The sequence below is a fragment of the Chiloscyllium punctatum genome, chromosome 19, assembly GCF_047496795.1.
Source record: "Chiloscyllium punctatum isolate Juve2018m chromosome 19, sChiPun1.3, whole genome shotgun sequence".
NCBI classification, from domain to species: domain Eukaryota; kingdom Metazoa; phylum Chordata; class Chondrichthyes; order Orectolobiformes; family Hemiscylliidae; genus Chiloscyllium; species Chiloscyllium punctatum.
The window spans coordinates 96,985,725-97,009,849 of NC_092757.1; the positions used below are offsets into that span (position 1 = coordinate 96,985,725).

Genomic DNA, 24,125 nt, shown 5'->3' on the forward strand with positions numbered 1-24,125 from the left:
AAGCCCTTGCAAAATTTTGGGGATGGAGCAGGAATGTTCGCTGATGACTGCACAACGTTTAGCATCCTTAGATACTGAAGCAGTCTGTGTTCAATTGCAACAAGATCTGGACAATATCTCGGCTTAGGCTGACAAATGACAAGTTACGTTCATGCCACACAAATACCAGAAAATGACTACTACCAATAAGAGACTATCTAACCTCTGCCCCTTGACATCCAATGGTGTTACTACCACTGAACCCTCCAATATCAACATTCTGGAGACTACCATTGACCATAAATTCAACTGGACTAGCCACATAAACACAGTGACTACAAGAGGTCAGAGGATAGGTATACTGTGGAAAGTAACTCACCTCCTGGCTCCCCAAAGCCTGTACGGGTGTGACTCTTTAAAAAAAAACTCAAGAAGCAGATGCAGTTTAATGTGGATAAATGTATAGTTATCCACTTTGATGGCAAGAACAGGAAGGCAGATTACTACCTAAATGGAGTCAAGTTAGGTAAAGGGGCAGTACAAAGAGATCTGGGTGTTCTTGTACACCAGTCAATGAAGGCAAGCATGCAGGTACAGCAGGTAGTGAAGAAAGCTAATAGCATGCTGGCCTTCATAAACAAGAGGGATTGAGTATAGAAGCAAAGAGGTGCTTCTGCAGCTGTACAGGGCCCTGGTGAGACCACACCTGGAGTACTGTGTGCAGTTCTGGTCTCCAAATTTGAGGAAAGACATTCTGGCTATTGAGGGAGTGTAGCGTAGGTTCACGGGGTCAATTCCTGGAATGGTGGGACCATCTTATGTTGAAAGATTGGAGTGACTAGGCTTGTATACCCTTGAGTTTAGAAGACTGAGAGGGGATCTGATTGAGACGTATAAGATTATTAAAGGATTGGACACTCTGGAGGCAGGAAACATGTTTTCGCTGACGGGTGAGCCCCGAACCAGAGGACACAGCTTAAAAATAAAGGGTAGGCCATTTAGGACAGAGATGAGGAGAAACTTCTTCACACAGAGAATGGTGGGTGCGTGGAATGCTCTGCCCCAGAAGGCAGTGGAGGTCCAGTCTCTGGATTCGTTTAAGAAAGAGTTGGATACAGCTCTCAAGGATAGTGAAATTAAGGGTTATGGAGATAAGGCAGGAACAAGATACGGATTGAGGATGATCATCCATGATCATAATGAATGGTGGTGCAGGCTCGAAGGGTAGAATGGCCTACTCCTGCATCTATTGTCTATTGACACCATCCAGGACAAAGCAGTCTGCTTGATTGGTACTATATCCACAAGCATCCACTCCTTCCACCACAAATCAGTAGCAAAAGTGTGTACTATCGACAAGATACACTGCAGAAATTCACCAAGGCTCCTTAGACTGCATCTTCCAAACCCATGACCACTTCCATCTAGAAGGACAAGGGCAGCAGGTACCTGGGAACACCATCACTTGTAAGTTCTCCTCCAAGTCACTCACCATTCTGACATGGAACTATATTACCATTCCTTCACTGTTACTCAGTCAAGATCCTGGAATTGCCTCCCTAAGGGCATTGTGGCTTAATCTAGAACATAAGGACTGTAGTGGTTTCACGACTACCTTCTCAAGGGCAACGAGGGATGGGCAATAAATGCTGTCCAGCCATGAATAAAAAAATTTAGAAAAAGGAGGAAAAGTCTTATTCAAACTTTGAGGACTTGACAGGGTCAATGCAGAGGGTAGATTTTCCTTCACAAAGACTCTACAACTGAGTGCGTTAAAAAAAATTCATTTATGGGATGGTTGTGTTGCTGGCTAGGCCAGCATTTATTGCCCACCGGTAATTGCCCAGGGCAGTTAAGAGTCAAACACATTGTCCGGTGCCACATATTGACCATACCAGGTAAGGATGCCAGTTTTCCTCCCTCAAGGACATTAATGAACCAGCTGGGTTCTGACAATCAACAATGGATGGTCATCACTAGATTCTTAATTCCAGATTTTTATTGATTTCAAATTCCATCATCTGCTATGGTAGGATTCAAACCCATGTCCCCAGAACATTTCCTGGATTAACAGTCCAGTGATAATACCACTGGGCCATCACCCCATCCCAATCCCTTCCGCATTATAAGAAGTCACCGAGATGAATTTCTTCTCTTATAGTGTAGTCAATCTATAGAATTCTTTGCCACAGATGTCTGTTATGCTGGAATGTTAAGTATATTCAAGGCTGAGACAGACTAATTTTTAATCAGTAAGGGAGTCAAGTGTTGTGGATTAAAGGCAGCAATGTGGAGTTGAGGATCATCAGTCCAGCCATGATCTCACTGAATGATGGAGCAGACCCTATGGGTTAAATGGTCCACTTCTGCTTCTGGAAGAAATGTTGACACAGGAACTAATGATGGAAAAAGACAACAATAATTACAGCAGATCAAAGAATCTTGATACACTCTTCCCCACACGGGGTGGGGTGGGGTGGGGTGGAGGGAGGGGGAGGGGAGATGGCCCAGTGGTATTATTGCTGGAGTGTTAATCCAGAGACCCAGATAATGTTCTGGGGGTCTGGATTCAAATCCTGCCATGGCAGATGGTGGAATATGAATTCAATAAAACAAAATCTGGAATTAAGAGCCCAACAATGGCCATGAATCCATTGTTGATTGTTGGATCTGGTTCACTAATGCCCTTTAGGGAAGGAAGCTGCCATCCTTACCAGGTCTGGCCTAAATGTGAGAGACTCTCAACTGCCCTCTTGGAAATTAGGGATGGGCAATTAATGCTGGTCTAGTCAGCCACATCCTCATCCCATGAATGAATAAAGAAAAAATGTGTAGTGCAGAAAAAAACTGTTCCATCAACTGGCACAGATAATTTTTCTTCTTCCTCCAAGTGTGGAGAGATATTTAACTTTATGGAGCATCACAGATTAATACAATACTGATATCCCCCATTCTACACAGGCATTAATTGGGTGTCACTGTTCCTAATGCAATTGGAGTCAAAGCTGCAATCTTGCTGGAAAGTACAGTTAATGGGAAAATACACTGTCCTGTACATTACTGGATGATAAGGAAACCAAAATGATTGCACTCAAAATAAAACATTTATAAATGATAGAAATTTTAAAATGCTATACCTGGTACAGTGACCTTCCACTGGGTGACTGGATGAGTGTAACTGAACGGCAATCCACCAGCTCTAAGGCATGCAAGGCAGCTGGGCCAAAGACAAATTTGAGTCTGGAGAAGAAATAACATTGAAGTCTAGCTTTTGAATTAACACCAAATTGATCACAATGCAGATGCTGATGGTAGTGGAAGCAGAGTCCTTGAATATTCTTAAGGCAGAGATAGAGATTCTTGTCAAGCAAGTTTGTGTCAGGAGTAAGCAGGAATATGAATATAAGGTTACAATCAGATCAGCCCTGACCTTAATAAATGAGGAAGTAGGCTCAAAGGGCTGTGTTGCCACCACTTTCTGCTAATAAATATACATAATTCATAAATAATAAAGAAACTTAATGGTGCCAGCTGGAAAAGAACTATTCTAGCTTACCTTCCAGCTCTTGGTCTATAGCCCTGTAAGTTACAGCATGCAACTGAACCTTCAAGTTATTTTAAGCATTTATAAACCATTTTGTTTAAGAGGAAAGCATTTACATTATCCTTGTTAATTCAGTCAACCTGCAGCTGATCATTTCCACATTTTAATTTTTGTTTTGTGATCTCTGATCACTTAATTGTGGCTGACTTCCTTTTAATTTCAAGAATCTGAATGCCATCTCAGAATTTATCCTTGCAAGAAAAGAAAACGCGGCCTTGGCACCCCCGACAGGAAGAGCGCACTGTGATGGTATACCTGATAGGACGCTTGACAACAATATTACGTCCGACAGGTGCAATGTACAGCACCAGTATACCCAACAAGAACATTCTGTATCATTGGTATACCCAAAAGGAGAAATACAAAACCCTGGTGTACTTGTCAGGGATACTAAACAATACAAGCATAAGTACATTACAGCACACACATATTTGACAGGAGGACAATATTGCTCTGATAGCCTTGACTGGAACAGCAGACAGCACCTGTATACCTGATAGACACATCATACCGCACTGTGACATGTTGTAACTTGAAGAGTGCACTATTCCACAAACCTTCATTAATGTATCAAATCCCAGTCATGATTTAGAGATGTCGGTGTTGGACTGGAGTGTACAAAGACAAAAATCACACAACACCAGGTTATAGTCCAACAGGTTTAATTAAACCTGGACATATTAAACCTGTTGGACTATAACCTGGCGTTGTGTGATTTTAACTTCAAATCCCAGTGTCAGCATGATAGTGGCCAATTTGTCCAACTGACTACGAGTCCGGGTAAAAGCACTTCACACCAGCTTTCATTAGTAACGGGGGAAAGAAATCAAGAGCAATAAAAGTAAAGGATTTCTAACCAATAACCATAAAACTTAAACGACTACCCTTCAAAAATCCCAAATACACATGCAGAATTAAGACAGAAAAATGACAAATGATTTAACAGAGATACTCTAGTTGGAAAATATAGATAATTCTGATGATCAAACGTCCAAGCCACAACTGGCAAGTTATTTTAGACACTTAGACCATGAGCTGTAGAAGTAATAGACCATTCAATCCATCAAGTCTACAATGAGATCACACTGATCTGATAACCATCCAATTTCCTGCCTTTTCCCTTTAGTTCTCGATTCCTTGACTGATGAAAGATTTATTTATCTCAGCCTGGAAATACTTGCTGACCCACCCTTGACATCCCTCTGCGGTAAAGAATTCCACAAATATACTGCTCTCAGAGAAGGAATTCCCCTTCATCTCTGTTTTAAATATTCTGAGATCATCCATTTTGGTCAAAGATGGACTCCCATAAGGGGAAACAAACTTCCCACATCTGGCTTATTAAGTCCCCTAAGAATCTAACATACATCAACAAGATCATTTCTTATTCTTCTGAACTCCAACAAGTAAGGTACAAACTACTCAGCTTCTCCATATCTGGGATCAGCACAATGAACCTCCTGTAGACACCCTCCAATGGTAGTCTACCTATCCTTGGTCTGACTAGTGCCTTGTATAGTGTATGCAAGACTTAGTAAGTTTGCAGATGACACCAAAATTGGAGGTGTAGTGGACAGTGAAGAGGGTTACCTCAGATTACAACAGGATCTTGACCAGATGGGCCAATGGGCTGAGAAGTGGCAGATGGCGTTTAATTTAGATAAATGCGAGGTGCTGCATTTTGGGAAAGCAAATCTTAGCAGGACTTGTACACTTAATGGTAAGGTCCTAGGGAGTGTTGCTGAACAAAGAAACCTTGGAGTACAGGTTCATAGCTCCTTGAAAGTGGAGTCGCAGGTAGATAGGATAGTGAAGAAGTGTTTGGTATGCTTTCCTTTATTGGTCAGAGTATTGAGTACAGGAGTTGGACGGTCATGTTGCGGCTGTACAGGACATTGGTTTAGGCCACTGTTGGAGTATTGCATGCAGTTCTAGTCTCCTTCCTATTGGAAGGATGTTGTGAAACTTGAAAGGGTTCAGAAAAGATTTACAAGGATGTTGCCAGGGTTGGAAGATTTGAGCTATATATAGGGAGAGGCTGAACAGGCTGGAGCTGTTTTCCTTGGAGTGTCAGAGACTTGGGGGTGACCTATTGGATGTTTACAAAATTATGAGGGGCATGGATAGGGTAAATAGGCAAAGACTTTTCCCTGGGGTCGTGGAGTCCAGAACTAGAGGTCATAGGTTTAGGGTGAGAGGGGAAAGATATAAAAGAGACCTAAGGGGCAACTTTTTCACACAGAGACTGGTACGGGTATGGAATGAGCTGCGAGAGGAAATGGTGGATGCTGGTACAATTACAACATTTAAGAGGCATTTGGATGGGTATATGAATAGGAAGGGTTTGGAAGGATATGGGCCGGGTGCTGGCAGGTGGGACTAGATTGGGTTGGGATATCTGGTCGGCATGGAGGGGTTGGACCGAAGGGTCTGTTTCCATGCTGTACATTCTCTATGGCTCTACAACTGCAGATCTGAAATAAAAACAGAAAGAGCTGGAAAATTAAGGTTGAGCAGGATTTGAGGTGAGAAAAGAGAATTAATGTTTGGGTCCAGTGACCCTCTGTCAGAACTGAAGATAGCTGGCAAATGGTATTTATGCTGATGATGGGGGACTGGGGAAGGAGTGAGATGAATGTGAGAGAGAGAGACAGAGAGAGACAGAGAGAGACAGAGAGAGAGAGAGGGCAAAAAAAAGGAAGCAAACTAAATGATTGTTGATAGTAAGCTGGGGAAGAAGATTATAACAGAAATTTGTTTAGTTGAAAATGGGTTTGCTGTCCTCGAAACGATGGATACAGAACAGGACTTGGGTGTGTGCGCAGTTGGGGGGTAATGAACACAGAGGGAGGTTTTCACAATCAAATGTTTCACTCAATCGAAAAAAAAATTCTGGAGATATACAGCAGGTCTTACAGCAACTCTGGAGAAAAAACAGACTGACGTTTTGAGTCCAGTAACTCTTCTTCAGAACTTCAGAAGGGTCACTTGACTTGAAATGCTATCTCTGCTTTCTCGCCATAGATATTGCCAGACCTTCTGAGCTTCTCCAGCAATTTCTGGTTTTGTTTCAGATCTTCACATCTGCAGCTGTTTGATTTATTTTTGTTAAGCTTACTGTTACGTTCTATGGACTGTAAGGTATCGAGGAGGAAGGTGAGGTGTGTCCATGTATTCATCTCAATTCTCCCATCCCCTGTCATCATTATAAATACCACCATTTCCCAGCTGCTTTCAGTTTTGATGAAGAATCACTGGACTCAAAATGTTAACTCTGTCTTTCTCCGTGATACTGCCAGACCTGTGGAGTTTCTCCAGTGCTTCCTGATTTTGTTCCTTATTTTTCTACTCAATTCCCTTTCTTGGATTCCTTTTGCAATGAAGTCACGCTGTTTGTAGGTGATGGTCATTTTTTTGATGTGATAGCTTATCAGGTGGACTTCGGACTCCTCTTGTTTGGATTTTTAAAACAGCATTTCCGTTTGTTTTCTGGCCTTTGCCAACATGGGGATAGACAGTGATGAATGCTTCCTGTTTGTAAGCTCTGCACATTTTCTGCATGCTGCAAGCCACAGTTATTGAGTATGGAAACATGGTCCATTGGTCCAACCAGTCCATGCCAACCATAATCCCAAACTAAACTAGCCCCACCTGCCTGTGCTTGGCCCATATCCCTCCAAATATTTCTTATTCATGTACTTATCCAAATGTTGTAACTGTACCCACACCCACCATTTCTTCTGAAAGTTCATTCTACACACGAACCATTGTGTTAAAAAATGCCCCTCATGTCTTTTTTAAATCTCTCTCCTCTCACCTTAAAAATATGCCCCCTAGTCTTGAAATCCCCCACCCTAGGTGCCACTTAGTCTTAATTCTCCCTGTTATTATTTCAAAGATAACACTGTATTGGTGGATTGGTTTTCAAATTGGAAAAGATTTCCTGGCATTCCAGTTTAGATTAGATTACTTACAGTGCGGAAACAGGCCCTTCGGCCCAACAAGTCCACACCGACCCTTCAAAGAGCAACCCACCCAGACCCATTCCCCTACATCTAACACTACGGGTAATTTAACTTGGCCAATTCACCTAACCTGAACAATTTTGGACTGTGGGAGGAACCAGAGCACCCAGAGGAAACCTACGCAGACACGGGGAGAATGTGCAAACTCCACACAGACAGTCACCTGAGGCAGGAATTGAACCCGGGTCTCTGGCGCTGTGAGGCAGCAGTGCTAACCACTGTGCCACCATGCTGCCCACAGTTAGGGCGGTCCAGCTCCCATTTCAGTTTACAGCCCTGAAAATGAAAAATATATGGTTCTCTTACAACTGGCATACATGACAGGAGCAAGATACAGCAGTCGTACACTTAACAGGAGTGGTAAACAACATTATACCTAACTTGAGAGTTTTGTGTGGGAGCTATACACAAGGTACATTGGACAAACCGACAGAAAGTATCAGTCTACTCACCAGTTATTCTATTGATTACTATTTTAGCAATAATCTTACTATATTCCATTGCTGAAGACTTGACTTCTTACAAATCAGAGACACATATGGCTAATTTTAGAATGATTCGCCCAAATTTTAGACAGACTGCCTGCTGTCTCTGGATTGGATTGACCTCAGGTCACAGAAGAGAAGGAAGAAAACATTTAAGAAAATTCTTCTAGTGATGAGAAATGCATGAAGATTGATTGTCAAAGCTAGAGCTGTTCACTGTTGAGAAGGCGGAGTGATTTGATAGAAGTGTTCAATATCATGAATGGCTTGGCGAAGTATATTGGGAAAAATCCCGTACCAATGACTGAAGAGCCAGAAAACGAGTTAAACCAAAAAAATGTTTGTTTCTGTTTGTCTCTGACTGGGCATTTTTGTGGCACTGAATATTTCCAAGTCATGCTGCAACTATACAAGACTTTTGGAGTATTGTGTACAATTCTGATTGTTGCACTATAGGAAGGATGGAGGATTTGGAGAATGTGCAGAAGAGATTTACCAGGATGTTCCCTAGACTGGTGCATTAGTTATAAGAAGAGATGAGACTAACTTGCATTGCTTTTGCCAGAGTCTGAGAGACGACCCGATAGAAGAATATAAAATGATGGGAGGGATGGACAGGGTGGATTGTTGGAATCTTTTTCCAGGTTGAAAATTTCAAATACTAGGGAGCATAGTTTAAGGTGAGAGGGAGAAAGTTTAAAGGAGGTGTGCGATTGAAGTTCTTTTCTCACACAGAGCGTAGTAGGTATCTGAAATGTGTTACGAGAGGAGATGATAGAAGCCACATTTAACAGACATTTCGGTAGACACATGATCAGGCAGAGAATAGAGGAGTACGCATCACGTATAAAGAGATTGGATAGTTTAGAACGGCATTATGGTCGGTACAGACATTGAGGTCTTAAGGGTCCGTTCATGTGCTGTACTGTTCTATGTCTGCTTGTATCCGTGTTTTAAAAGGGGGGGGTCAGAGTCTTAACTAGTAGAGCCGTATGTTGATAGCTCATAGTTGTTTACTTTTGATCAGAACTTACTTACCTATAATGACCCAGAGTTCTTGTTAAGCACAGGAACTTGGCCAGTGTTTTCAGGAATTTGATTCCAATAGACAGGTTAAATGGGGACCTTTTGTGCTTTGACTACAGCATTAACTTCTGTGGAGACTCCCAAGAGTAGTGAGGCTTGAAAATCAGTACACTTTTCCAAGTGGGTCATAAGTCTCAAAATTAATTTTAGATAGAGGTAGTCTTTTTGCAGACATAAACACTTTCTATGTAATCAAAAACTATGATTTGCCTGGCTTGTGCACGTGCTATTTTAATTAAATTATAGCTTTAATAAACTTTGTCCTCGTCTCTATAGTCCGGCAAAGACAAGTCATGTCAGCTGTGATAAAGAGTCATCTAGACATGAAACATTAGCTTGCTCTCTCTCCATGGATGCTGCCTGAACCTCTATGATTTCAGGTATTTGCTGTTTTCAGAAACAGGTCATTATTATCATTACTTATTGTCAAATCCTACAAAAGATAGAATTCTTGATGGAACCATAATAATCTGTTTTTCAAAAAGTCAAGTTCGCTGTAAACACTTTATGAGTATAATGCTTTTTACACTTCTGTCGGCAGTATTATTGGTGGGCTTGGTTCTGACAAAATTCAAAATTTTCATACTGCTTTGGCTCAATCTGTTTTAAATTTAACATTTGTAAATGCTGGATTAATTCAGTGACGCCCTTCACAATATAATGTTCCGAGTTGACTTCAGATGTATACTCAGGGGATGTTTCCTTATGTTGGTGAGATTAAAACTAGGGGCCTCACACTTGAATAATAGGTCCCCCTTTTAAAACAGAGATGAGAAGAACTTTGTTTTCTTTCAGAGGGTCATTATAATATAGTAGGTATTGGAGCCTGGTAAGACCAGTATCTGATGCTAATCTGTAATCATCCTGACGGTGGTGGTGGTGGTGAACTGCCTTCTCAAACCATGGTTTGGAGATGCTGGTGTTGGACTGGGGTGGACAAAGTTAAAAATCACACAACACCAGGTTATAGTCCAACAGGTTTAATTGGAAGCACACTAGCTTTCAGAGCGACGCTCCTTCATCAGGTGACAGTGGAGGGCTCGATCGTAAAACAGAATTTATAGCAAAAATTTGCAGTGTGATGTAACTGAAATTATATATTGAAAAACTGATTGTCTGCTAAGCCTTTCATCTGTTAGAATACAGTGATCATTTCACTTCTTTCATGTGTAAATCACAAAACCCTTTTTTTAAAACTTGCATTCTCAGGTTAGCTGTTAACAATGGTGATAGCTAGACAATATGTTGAAGGTGTTAGCCCCCTGTGTTCTCTGTCTATGACCTGATGTTTAGATTGATTCTAATCTAAAAAGTGAGATAACAGAGTTTTACATAAATTCATGCAGTTTTTGAGCTCAGAGTTTTACATGAATGTATGCAGTTTTTGAGCAAAGTGCAATGTAACTCTGCAAGTACAAATTCACCCCACAGAATATATGTGCGCGTGTGGGTCTTTGTCTGTCTGTGCGTGTGTGTGTGTCTGTCTGGGGTGGGGGTTGTGAATGTGATAGTGTGTGTGTGTGTGTGTGTGTGTGTGTGTGTGTAGTGAGTGCAGAGTGTCTTAAGTCTGTGAGGGGGTGCATGTGAGAGTGTGGGAGTGTGTGTCTCTATAAGGGTGTGTGGGGGTGTCCGTGTGTAACTGTGTCCGTGTGTATGTGAGAGAGTGTGTGTAGGAATATGTGTGTGTGTGTGTGTGTGTGTGTGTGTATGTGAGAGTGTGTGTGTATATAGTGCAATGGTGATCACCTGTAAAGTGACATGAACCCAAGGTCCCGGTTGAGGCCCTCCCTATGGATACCGAACTTAGCTATCAGCCTCTGCTCGGCCACTTTCCTCTGCTGCCTGTCCCGAAGTCCGCCTTGGAGGATGGTCACCCGAAGGTCCCAGGCTGAATGTCCTGGACCACTCAATTCTCAAACCATGATATGGAAGGATAGGATTAAGGGTATAGGCACACACAGTGCTCACAGGTAGGAGAGTTTATTATTCCAAATACTACAGATATTAGTACTCTGACATACTGGTGCAGAATAATATTGCTTTATTCACCACATACACGAAGACCAGTTGATAAAGCATAGGAAGATGCAATGCATTATGTGATAGGACTTATAAAGACTTGTAATGACTGAACATTTCAGTTCAGGAATTGTCGACTGAAACACCGCTCATATACAAATTTTAGATAGACACACTCTGAACGATTCAGGGAACTTTTGTAAATAGTAAATAAAAGATTAATTTAAAAGGTGTTTATTATTGCCAACAATCAAAGTAACACCAAAGCTGATCCTACAATCAAGCAAGATATTTATTAAATAATTTTAGAACCAGAGAAAGATGGAGAAACTCTAAGAGTACTCACGCCAGAAGGAGGTCATCTGTCACTGCAAAACACAAGAATCAAGAAGATTTGTTAGTGTCCATTTCACAAACATACTCTCTAAATGTAAACACATAAAAACACTCACAAAGCATGGATCATACCCAGAACAGAAAACTAACTTGACTAAAAACAAAAATTCAGCTCACAAGTCAAGCTATTCATCAAATATGATCAAAGGGCTAACACCTGTGGTCTGTGTTGGTAAGAGTTAGCATGGCAGCTAGATATTCTGGGCTAGGAGGAAATCAGCCGGAGTGCACGCTACTCTGCAGAACCTCAATTCTTACTGTTCTCCAGCTCCACCCTCCTGCCCGTACTGCAGCCACTGCCTTTCCAATGTTCCACAGCTGCCCCTATAACTTTAAGGGGTTCATTGGTGAATAGGTCAAGGAAATCAAATGTGCACATGGATACTGCACTATTATCAATATGCAAGTTTTTTACAGTCTTCAGACACAAATAAGGCCTGAGCTATTTGTTTTCAATGCAAACTTGATTCTGAAATAGGAAGCATGTGCTATTTTAGTTAAATTATGGCTACCCTGATCTGAAAATTTCTGGCTGTACATCATTCAAACTCATGGAAGGTCTTAAGGTGGTCACACTTGGTCTTGAAAGGTGCTCAGTCTACCTCAGAATACTCTGAAAATCAGGAACAGAAATTGCTGGAAAAAGTTTGCAGTTCTGATAATATCTGTGGAGACAAAGCAGAGTTAACATTTTGGGTCCCATTTTTCAGAACCACCAAGAGTGGCTCGGTAGCAACACTACTCATCAAATTTGTCGGGTCCTAAAGGATATTGCTGCTAGTCTGGGTCTGAGGCTGGTGGCAAGGGAACCACCAAGAGGTGAAAACACACATTCCCTAAACCTAACCATTTACCTGCCACAGATACGTCTGCCCATGACAGTATCAGTAAGAGTGACCCCCACACAGTCCTTGTGGAGACAAAATCCTACCTTCACATTGAGAATACCCTTCATCATGTTGTTTGGCACTATCACTGTGCTAAATGGAACAGACTATGAACAAATCTAGCAACTCAAGGTTGGGCATCCATGAAGTGCTATGGGCCATCAACAGCAACAGTTTTGTACTCCAGCACAATCTACCACCTCATGGCTTAGACTATCCCCAATCTACCATCACCATCAAGATGGGATCAACCCTGACTTGACGCAGGGTGATAGCATGACGTGCCAGGAGCCACACCAGGAATACCTAAAAGAGCTGTTAAACTAGTGAAACTGAAAAAAAAGGTTTACAGCATAAGCAGCAAGTGATAAGCAGAGGTAAATGACTGGATCTAAGCTCTGCAGTGCTATCACATCCAGTCATGAATCAGACAATTTCTACAGTGCAAATAGAAGCTATTTGGCCAAGAGTTTGCACTGACCCTCGAAAAGCATTCCATGCAGACCCAGCTCCCAAATCTATCCTTGTAACTCTTCATTTTACTGTGACTAATCCACCTAGCCTGCACACTATGGGGTAATTTAGCATGGTCAATCTACCTAATCTGCACATCTTTGGACTGTGGGAAGAAACTGGAGCACCAGGCAGAAACCATGCAGGCACATGCAAACTCCACACAGACAGTTACCCAAGGGTGGAATCAAACCCTGGTCCACTAAGCCACCGTACTCCCCCTGGTGAATGTGGTGGACAATTAACCGACTTGCTGAAGGTGGCTCCACAAATATCCCCATCCTCAATGGGGAGGCCAGCACGTCAGTGCAAAAGATACAGCTGAAGCACTTAGAGTCATAGAGATGTACAGCATGGAAACAGACCCTTTGGTTCAACCCGTCCATGCCGACCAGGTTTTCCAACCCAAACTAGTCCCACCTGCCAGCACCCGGCCCATATTCTTGCAAACCGTTCCGATTCATATACCCATCCAAATGCCTTTTAAATGTTGCAATTGTACCAGCCTCCACCACTTCCTCTGGCAGCTCATTCCATGCACACACCACCCTCTGTGTGAAACAGCTTGCAATAATCTTAGCTAGAAGTGCGAGTAGATGAACCAACTTGGTCTCCTCTACTTACATCCCTCCTGTATTTCCTCCGTGTAATGTTAAGAAACATCTAGAAGTACTAGATGCTGCAAAGGCTCTAGGCCCTGACAATATTTTGGCCATAGTTAACAGCCTGACTTTCAGAGTATTTGAGATCAGAGATAATGATTTCTGAAGCTTTCTCAGATTCACAGGAAATACTTCACAGATATTATTCCAATTGGTTTAAATACATATATATGGGCAGGGGGGGTAGCGAAGGAGCAAAGGAGACAGAGAGAGATAGAGATAGAGATGATAGCATTGCTTCCTTACAAATATTTCAGGTCTGTGGGCAAAACAGAAAAATTCCACAGGCTGCTGTTGAGCATCCTTCAGCTCTCGACCTTTTCCACAACTCAGTTGGCCAGATACAATATGCCATTGAGCATTCTCTCATCTCTTTGATAAAACCTTTTCTCCCATAGTCACTTAGCTTTTTTGTAAACAGGAGGCAATCTTTTATTCTAATTTGTGCATTCCAAAGAGTCATAAGGTAAATCCTTTGTAACAGAAGAATAGTTCAAATCTTCCATTTCCCAATTATATATACATGGTTCGCAACATTCTTCCACGCTTCAGGTGAAATACTATTTCAAAATGTGTTCCATTAGAATGAGCATATGACACATAGAATAATAGAACAGAAGAAATTACATTCATGCACTCAGGACAGGATTTGTGTAACTTCTTGCCATTTTTTAAAGAAACTTCAAACTATTCCAGAATCATTACATTCTGGATAATATGCCTGGTATATTATATTTTCAAGCCATGAGAACAACTGTTACAATTAATAAGCTCCATCAAAATAATCTTGAATTCTAAATTTGAGATTCCTCAACATGGGCCAGTGGATTACAATCAATTTATATCAGGGTTTCTTCATAGTTAAGATAGACAAATCGCAATATCCTAACAGTAATAATCCCAGAGTTTCCTTTTCTCCAGAATATTTCTGTTGGCGTTGATTTAATTTCTTCCAAAAGTATCTCATTTGCTTCTCTGTACAGATTCATCATCTTGCAATCAGACCACACCCATCCCAAGTCAGTAATATTAATTGGCATTTTAAAAGGTTGAGTGAAGTTGGGGGTGATTACCAGTAATTGATATTTTAGTGAAGTTGGGATGATTACTAGTAATTGATATTTGAGGACGATCTCAGCTTCTAAAAAGCTGTTTGAGAGTAAGATTAGGGCCAATAAAGGATAGTAGTGGGAAGTTGCGTGTGGAGTCAGAGGAGATAGGGGAAGCACTAAATGAATATTTTTTGACAGTATTCACTCTAGAAAATGACAATGTCGTCGAGGAGAATACTGAGATGCAGGCTACTAGACTAGGTGGGATTGAGGCTCACAAGGAAGAGGTATTAGAAATCCTGCAGAGTGTGAAAATAGATAAGTCCCGTGGGCCAGATGAGATTTATCCTAGGATCCTCTGGGAAGCCAGGGAAGAGATTGCCGAGCCTTTGACATTGATCTTTAAATCATCATTGTCTACAGGAATAGTGCCAGAAGACTGGAGGATAGCAAATGTGGTTCCCCTGTTCCAGAAGGGGAGTAGAGACAACCCTGGTAATTATAGACCAGTGAGCCTTACTTCAGTTGTTTGTAAAGTGTTCGAAAGAGATAGGATTTATAATCATCTAGAAAAGAATAATTTGATTAGGGATAGTCAACACGGTTTTGTGAAGAGTAGGTCGGGCCTCACAAACCTTATTGAGTACTTTGAGAAGGTGACCAAACAGGTAGATGAGAGTAAACCGGTTGATATGGTGTATATGGATTTCAGCAAGGCGTTCGATAAGGTTCCCCACAGTAGGCTATTGTACAAAATGTGGAGGAATGGGATTACGGGAGATATAGCAGTTTGGATCAGTAATTGGCTTGCTGAAAGAAGACAGAGGGTGCTGGTTGATGGGAAATGTTCATCCTGGTGTCCAGTTACTAGTGGTGTACTGCAAGGGTCGGTGTCGGGTCCACTGCTGTTAGTCATTTTTATAAATAACCTGGATGAGGGTGGAGAAGGGTGGGTAGTAAATTTGCAGACGACACGAAGGGCGATGGGGTTGTGGATAGTGACGAAGGATGTTGTAGGTTACAGAGAGACATAGATAAGCTGTAGAGCTGGACTGAGAGGTGGCAAATGGTGTTTAATGCAGATAAGTGTGAGGTGATTCACTTTGGTCAGAGTAACCGGAATGCAAAGTACTGGGCTAATGGTAAGATTCTTGGTAGTATAGATGAGCAGAGAGATCTTGGTGTCCAGGTACACAGATCCTTGAAAGTTGCCACCCAGGTTGACAGTGTTTTAGCTTTTATAAAAAGAGGGATTGAGTTCCGGAACCAGGAGGTTACGCTACAGCTGTACAAAACTCTGGCGCGGCCGTACTTGGAACAATATGTACAGTTCCGGACACCGCATTATAAGAAGGATGTGGAAGCTTTAGAAAGGGTGCAGAGGAGATTTACTAGGATGTTGCCTGGTATGGAGGGGAGGTCTTACGAGGAAAGGCTGAGAACCTGGAGGCTGCTTTCATTGGAGAGAAGAAAGTTGAGAGGTGACTTAATTGAGACATATAAGATAATCAGAGGGTTAGAAAGGGTGGACAGGGAGAGCCTTTTTCCAAGTATGGTGACGGCGAGCACAAGGGGGCATAGCTTTAAATTGAGGGGTGATAGATACAGGACAGATGTCAGAGGTAGTTTCTTTACTCAGAGAATAGTAAGGGTATGGAATGCTTTGCCTGCAACGGTAGTAGATTCGCTAACTTTAAGTGCATTTAAGTCGTCATTGGACAAGCATATGGACGTACATGGAACAGTGTAGGCTAGATGGGCTTCAGATTAGTATGACTGGTCGGCGCAACATCGAGGGCCGAAAGGCCTGTACTATGCTGTAATGTTCTATGTTCTATTCCTAACCCTATTGCCTGTTTTCATTGTAACTCCACTGCAGCTATTGTATTAAGGTTTAACACAATTTTCTGATAAAGGTTATGCATTTCCAAAAATCTCATTATGTTCCATTTAGATTTAGGAATGTAGAATTATATCGAAGCCTTTACTTCGTTGTTTTTGGCAACACTTGCCCAAGTCCAACAACGTGCCCTAGGCAAGTTACCCATGCTTTTGCAAATCTACATTCAAGTTAGTTAACTGGACCTGCTTAGATAAGCCCTCCATTTCTGTTTGCTAAATGTTCTTCCTGTTGTTACTGTGTATTAATACGTCATCGAAGAGAACCACACAATTAGATACATCAGTAACAGCTTGTTTGTCACTCCTTGTAAAACGGCTGCAGTGTATTTAAAACTGAATGGCATGAGTCTAGATTAATACGACCCTTTTGGAATGACAGAAGTGGATATCTCTTTTGCTGCTGAATTCAATGCTACTTTCCAGTATGCCTTGAATAGCTCACTCTAAAAAGGAATGAGGCACTGCTACTTCTACCCAAACAATTTTCTAACCAAAGAATTGTGCACAAATCTGTTCTTGTCACTGCATGTATGCAATACCTAATTGAGCCATCAGGTTTAGGAACTAGTTCAACTGCTTCAGTTAGGTTGATTGAAGTGATGTCAAAAATGCATCTAAGTTTGTTTATTGCTGAAATTTGTTTTCATTTCAGCTTGCTTTCCTGGGCTTAAACAATGAGGATGTTAATGGCACCTACATGGGCCCAAGTTATGCCTGCCTCACGATGGGGTATGTGGTACAATCCTTGTTCCAGTCTGACACTGGCCTCCTTTTGCAACTCTCTTTGTTGACTGTTTTGGTGCCACTTCATGCTCCCGCCTGGATCTCCAATTTCCACCCCTCCACAACTTTCACATTGTCCATTTCCGACACTTCCCTTCCTGTCCTTGACCTCTCTGTCTACATTTCAGGGAATAAACACTGCCATTCACTACAAAGCCACTGACTTCCATAGCTACCTTCACTACAGTTCCTCACACCCCACATCCTGCAAGGATTCAATCCCGTTCTTCAGTTTTTTCACCTATGTCACATCTGTTCAGATGATGCCACTTTCCAAAACAGTATTGCTGACATGACTTGCTTCTTCCACAACTGTGGTTTACTGCCCACTGTGATTGACAGGGTCCTCAACCGCATTCAGCCTTTCTTCTGCCCTTGTCCCCTTCCCATCGCTTACAACAGCGTATTCAGGGCCATCTTGTCCTCACTTCTCATCCCACTAGCCTCTGCATTCAAACGATCGTTCTCCACCATTTCAGACAACTCCAGCAGAACACCACCGCCAAACACATCTTACCCTCACTCTCCCTGTCTGCATTTCACAGGGATCATTCCCTCCAGGACACCCTAGTCCGTTTGTCAATCACTAACATCAACCCCCTTCCCCATGCATCTGCAGAGGGTGCAACACCTGTTCCTTCTCCTCCTTCCTGCTCACCATCCAAGGGCCTAAACAGTCTTTCTAGTGAAGCAGCACTTCACCTGTACCTCCTCCAACCTTGGGTACTGTATTTGCTGCACCCAATGTGGTCTACTCTACAATGGAGAAACCAAACGCAGACTGGTGACCGCTTTGCAGAACACCTCTGGTCTGGGCACAAGCAGGAGCTTCCCAGAGCTGATCATTTTCACACAGAGTCCTATACTGATGCCTATTTGTCTGTCCCCTGTATGCTGCAGTGCTCCATCGTGCAAACTGGAGAAACAATATCTCATCTTCAGGCGAGGCACTTCACAACTTTCGAGATTTAATATTTAGTTCAGCACTTTCAATTCTGAACCCCACTGTCATTCCTTCTCTTTCTTTTAGCTGTATCTGTTATTCTCTGTCCCCATGTCCTCTCTCCCCTCCCTCCACCCCAGGGGGACTGTCTGTACTTTCCAGTCTGGCAGTTAGACACACCACTGTTCTGCCATTCTCATGTTCCAATTATTTAATCGAAACTATCAACATCCTTTCTCCCTCAGCGTTCCAACCTCCCAACCGCTATGTGACATAATGAACTCTTTTTCCTGTAATCTAGAACAAATATCAGACAAGTCACTTCAGTAACCTTCTAAGTTACCTTGAAGAGGCAACAGAAAAGGTTGATGAAGGTAATGCTTTTGGCATGGTATACTTGGATTTCCAGAAAGTATTTGATACAGTGCCACACAAAATTCTGCATTATGGAATAAAAGGACAGCCATAGCATGGATATAAAATTACTAAGCGATAGCAGAGTGTAATAGCAATGGATATTTTTGGGCTGGAGGAAGGTATGGAGTTTTCCAGGGGTCAGTACTGGAACCTTTGCCTGAGTAATCATGGTCTGGAATGGACTGCGTAGAAATGTGATGCTGCAGGTTCAAACTGAGCATTCAGGAATATTGGATATTTCTTTGGATAGTAATTACATACAGGGATGTGGAGATTGGTACTCGGTAACAGATGGTGCAGACATGAGCCAAATTGCCGCCTCCTGCACCATTATGATTTTGTGAACTGCAACCATTCTTTTTTGAACATTAAGTCACGTTCTTCGTGAACAATACTCAAAGGTACAGATATTTATCCTCACGAAGTTCCATTTGTTAAAACTTTGCCTTTCAATGAGAGGAAAAAGTTTGTTTATCTCAGCAAGAGTTTTAGTATCTCCTGTCTCCTTTAATTTAATTGTGGATTTAACTGCATCATTTAAGAAATAAGGATCACTTTTTGACAAAGATCCTTTTTCTCTCTCATCTGCCTTATTTGCTGGTCCTGCACTCAGCAGTGTTTACCTTTGGTCCTATAGTTATTGTTCAACGTACAAACCAGCTCTGTTTTTGGACATACTCTTTTGAACCCCTAATAAATTGCATGAGGGCAATTTCCAGCATTCTGAATAATGTTCTTTTTAATTGAGACATTTAGGCACTGAATTCTCACTTCCTCCCTCTACAAGTTCCTTTCCCCTGTTTTTGTTTCACTCTTCCACTTTCTATTCTTTGAGTTTATACAAGTGACAAGAGGAGGGTTCAGTTATATGGAGCAGTTAATAAGCATCAGCAACCCCTGCTGAGTTCATTACCTGGGACTAAAAGTGCACTGGAAATCAAGTCCCACTAGTCCACATGTTGTTGCAAATGTATAAGTGACTAATTTAAACAGATGCTAAAGTTACCTGACTTTCAACACTTGCTAAGATAAAAGAAAAACAGACTTCTTATTTTCAAGTGAAAGGAAGGCCAGACTGAAAACCATTTTCTGACATGTATACCTGAGCACTTTGGCATCAGCTCGAAATCCTGTCTGGAAATGTCTCTATTAACCTATCATGTGATTAGAATTGTTCCAACGATGATTCAATATTGGATTTCAGTAATTTGAGAAAGGCTTGTAATGTGGTAAGTCTAACTTGAGCCCATCCCAATTTCATGGAAATCACTCAATGTAGATAATGGCATAGCACACACGCAATAAACAGGACATTTATCAATTGGCTGCAATGTGAGTAATAGAGAATAGTGACAGAAACCCCACTGGTTTGTGCTCCCCCATACAACCTCCTATGACCAGCCCAATTTCCGAATCACTCACATTGTGACAGTTCTTGATACACCTGTTTCACTTTCTTCAGAAGTTCTTCTGCAACCACTGGCAAGGTGCCCGATGTTGACATGATTTCCCCCAGACTCTATTAATGAAACAAAAATGACTAATTATACAGAAAATAAATGGCATTAAGTGTATGCGATTTATTTGTGGGGTGTGTGGGGGGTGAGGGGGGTGTGTGGGGTGGGGGGTGGGGGTGGGGGAGGATGGGTGGGTGGGGTGGTGGGGGATGGGTGGGGGGGGTGGTGGGGGGTGGTGGGGGATGGGTGGGGGGGGTGGTGGGGGATGGGTTGTGGGGGGGTGGTGGGGTGGTGGGGGATGGGTGGGGGTGGTGGGGGGGGTGGTGGGGGATGGGTGGGGTGGGGGGGGGTGGGGTGGGGGGGGGGGGTGGGGTGGGGTGGGGGGGGGTGGGGTGGGGGTGGTGGGGTGGGGGGGGTGGGGGTGGTGGGGTGGGGGTGGTGGGGTGGGGGGGGTGGGGGGGGTGGGGGTGGTGGGGTGGGGGGGGTGGGGTGGGGGTGGTGGGGTGGGGGGTGGGGTGGGGGTGGGGTGGGGGTGGGGTGGGGGGTGGGGGGGGGGGTGGGGGGGGGGTGGGGGGTGGGGGGTGGGGGGTGGGGGGTGGGGGGTGGGGGGGGTGGGATGGGGGGGGGGTGGGATGGGGGGGGGTGGGATGGGGGGGGGTGGGATGGGGGGGGGTGGGATGGGGGGGGGGGTGGGATGGGGGGGGGTGGGATGGGGGGGGGGTGGGATGGGGGGGGGTGGGATGGGGGGGGTGGGGGGGGGTGGGGTGGGGTGGGGTGTGTGGGGGGGGTGGGGTGGGGGGGGGTGGGGTGGGGTGGGGGGGGTGGGGTGGGGTGGGGTGGGTGGGTGGGGTGGGGTGGGTGGGGTGGGGTGGGGTGGGGTGGGGTGGGGTGGGTGGGATGGTGGGATGGGATGGGGGGGTGGGATGGGGGGGGTGGGATGGGGTGTGTGGGGTGGGGTGTGTGGGGTGGGGTGTGTGGGGTGGGGTGTGTGGGGTGGGGTGTGTGGGGTGGGGTGTGTGGGGTGGGGTGTGTGGGGTGGGGTGTGTGGGGTGGGGTGTGTGGGGTGGGGTGGGGGTGTGTATGTGGGGTGGGGGGGTGTGTGCGGTGGGGGGGTGTGTGCGGTGGGGGGGTGTGTATGGTGGGGTGGGGGGGTGTGTATGGTGCGGTGGGTGGGGTGGGGGGGTGTGTATGGTGGGGTGGGTGGGGTGGGGTGGGTGGGGTGGGTGGGGTGGGGTGGGGTGGGGTGGGGTGTGGGGTGGGGTGGGGTGTGTGGGGTGGGGTGTGTGGGGTGGGGTGTGTGGGGTGGGGTGTGTGGGGTGGGGTGGGGGTGTATGTGGGGTGGGGGGATGTGTGCGGTGGGGGGGTGTGTGCGGTGGGGGGGTGTGTATGGTGGGGTGGGGGGGTGTGTATGGTGCGGTGGGTGGGGTGGGGGGGGTGTGTATGGTGGGTGGGGTGGGTGGGGTGGGGTGGGTGGGGTGGGGTGGGTGGGGTGGGGTGGGGTGGGTGGGGTGGGGTGGGGTGGGTGGGGTGGGTGGGGTGGGGTGGGTGGGGTGGGGTGGGGTGGGGTGGGGTGGGGTGGGGTGGGGGGGTGTGTATGGTGGGGTGGGTGGGGTGGGGGGGTGTATGGTGGGGTGGGGGGTGTATAGTGAGGTGGGTGGGGTGGGTGGGTGTGGGGATGTGTGGGGGGGATGTGTGGGGTGGGGGGGATGTGTGGGGTGGGGGGGTGTGTGGAGTGGGGTGGGGGGTGTGTGTGGAGTGGGGTGGGGGGTGAGTGTGGAGTGGGGTGGGGGGTGAGTGTGGAGTGGGGTGGGGGCTGTGGGGTGTGTATGGGGGGGTGGGGTGAGTGTGGGTGAGTGTGTGTGGGGCTGTGGGGGGAGGTGGGGTGAGTGTGGGTGTGTGGGTGTGGAGGGAGTGGGGTGAGTGTGGGGGTGTATAAGGGGTGCAGATGTGTATGGGGGTTGGTGTGTTTGTGTGTGTGTCGGGCATGTGGGGGACGGGGACGTGTGGGGGCATGTGGGGGGGTGTTTGGGTGGGTGGGTGTGTGGGGGGGGTTGGGGGGGCGTGGGGGTGTGCAGGTGGGTGTTTGGGGCGGTGTGCTGGTGTGTGTGGTGTGTTCGGGGGGGCGTGGGGGTGTGCTGGGGGGTGGGGGTGTGTGTAGGCGGGTGGGGGTGCGTGGGTGTGTGTGGGGGTATGTTTAGGGCGGTTGGGGGGTGGGTGTGGGGGGCGTGGGTGTGCGTGTGTGGGGTGGGGTTTGTGTGGGAGATGGGTGGGGGTGTGTGGGGAGGTGGGGGTGTGTGGGGAGGTGGGGGTGTGTGGGGAGGTGGGGGTGTGTGGGGAGGGTGGTGGGGTGTGTGTGTGCGCGTGTGTGGAGGGTGGGTGTGCGTGGAGGGTGGGTGTGCGTGTGGTGGGGTTGGGGTGTGTGGGTGTGTGTGGGTGGGGCGTGTGAGGGTTGGGGAGGTGTGGGTGGGTGCGTGGGGGGGTGTTTGGGTGGGTGTGGGGGTGTGCGGGTGTGTGGGGGGTGTTTGGGGGGCGTGGGGGCATGGGTTGTGTGGGGGTATGTGTAGGGGGGTCGGGGGGTGGGTGTGTCGGGGGGTGGGTGTGTGTGTGGGGGGGGTGTGTGTGTGGGGGGGGTGTGTGTGTGGGGGGGGTGTGTGTGTGGGGGGGGTGTGTGTGTGGGGGGGGTGTGTGTGTGGGGGGGGTGTGTGTGTGGGGGGGGTGTGTGGGGGGGGGTGTGTGTGTGGGGGGGGGGTGTGTGGGGGGGGGGTGTGTGTGGGGGGGGTGTGTGTGGGGGGGGGTGTGTGTGGGGGGGGGTGTGTGGGGGGGGCGGTGTGTGTGGGGGGGTGTGTGTGGGGGGTGTGTGTGGGGGGGGGTGTGTGTGGGGGGGGGTGTGTGTGGGGGGGGGGGTGTGTGTGGGGGGGGGTGTGTGTGGGGGGGGGTGTGTGGGGGGGGTGTGTGGGGGGGTGTGTGTGTGTGGGGGGGTGTGTGTGGGGGGTGTGGTGTGTGTGGGGGGGGGGTGTGTGGGGGGTGTGTGTGGGGGGGTGTGTGTGGGGGGGTGTGTGTGTGGGGGGTGTGTGTGTGGGGGGGTGTGTGTGTGGGGGGGGTGTGTGTGTGGGGGTGTGTGTGTGTGGGGGGGTGTGTGTGTGGGGGGGTGTGTGTGTGGGGGGGTGTGTGTGTGGGGGGGTGTGTGTGGGGGGGGGTGTGGGGGTGTGTGTGTGTGTGGGGGGGTGTGTGTGGGGGGGTGTGTGTGTGGGGGGGTGTGTGTGTGGGGGGGGTGTGTGTGTGGGGGGGTGTGTGTGTGGGGGTGTGTGTGTGGGGGGTGTGTGTGTGTGGGGGGGTGTGTGTGTGGGGGTGTGTGTGTGTGGGGGTGTGTGTGTGTGTGTGGGGTGTGTGTGTGTGTGGGGGGGGGGGTGTGTGTGTGGGGGGGGTGTGTGTGTGGGGTGTGTGTGTGGGTGTGTGGGGGGGTGTGTATGTTGGGAGTGTGTGTGTGTATGGGGGGTGTGTGTGTGTGGGGTGTGTGTGTGGGGGGTGTGTGTGTGGGTGTGTGTGTGTGGGGGTGTGTGTGTGTGTGTGGGGGGTGTGTGTGTGGGGGGTGTGTGTGTGTGGGGGGGGTGTGTGGGTGTGTGTGTGTGTGTGGGGTGTGTGTGTGGGGGGTGTGTGTGGGGGGTGTGTGTGGGGGGTGTGTGTGGGGGGTGTGTGTGGGGGGTGGGTGTGGGGGGTGTGTGTGGGTGGGGGGTGTGTGTGGGGGTGTGTGTGTGGGGTGTGTGGTGTGGGGTGTGTGTGTGTGGGGGTGTGTGTGGGGGTGTGTGTGGGGGTGTGTGTGGGGGTGTGTGTGGGGGTGTGTGTGGGGGGTGTGTGTGGGGGTGTGTGTGGGGGTGTGTGTGGGGGTGTGTGTGTGTGGGGGGGGTGTGTGTGTGT

The 24,125-nt window shown here is 46.5% G+C and overlaps 1 protein-coding gene across 4 annotated transcripts in view; it reads right to left on the reverse strand.

Annotated features, from left to right (window-relative positions):
- zswim7 (zinc finger, SWIM-type containing 7) overlaps positions 1 to 24,125 on the reverse strand; it is a 129,061-nt gene that overhangs the window by 100,959 nt on the left and 3,977 nt on the right. For all 4 annotated transcript variants that reach the window (XR_011963349.1, XR_011963350.1, XM_072590137.1 and 1 more), the window contains exons 2-4: positions 20,176 to 20,272; positions 11,545 to 11,566; positions 3,117 to 3,219 (exon numbers count right to left, since the gene is read on the reverse strand). Coding sequence is in view for 2 of the 4 variants with exons in the window: in XM_072590137.1 (XP_072446238.1) it covers positions 3,117 to 3,219; positions 11,545 to 11,566; positions 20,176 to 20,272 (222 nt within the window). In the remaining 2 variants the exon portion in view is untranslated. The remainder of the gene's footprint in view (positions 1 to 3,116; positions 3,220 to 11,544; positions 11,567 to 20,175; positions 20,273 to 24,125) is intronic.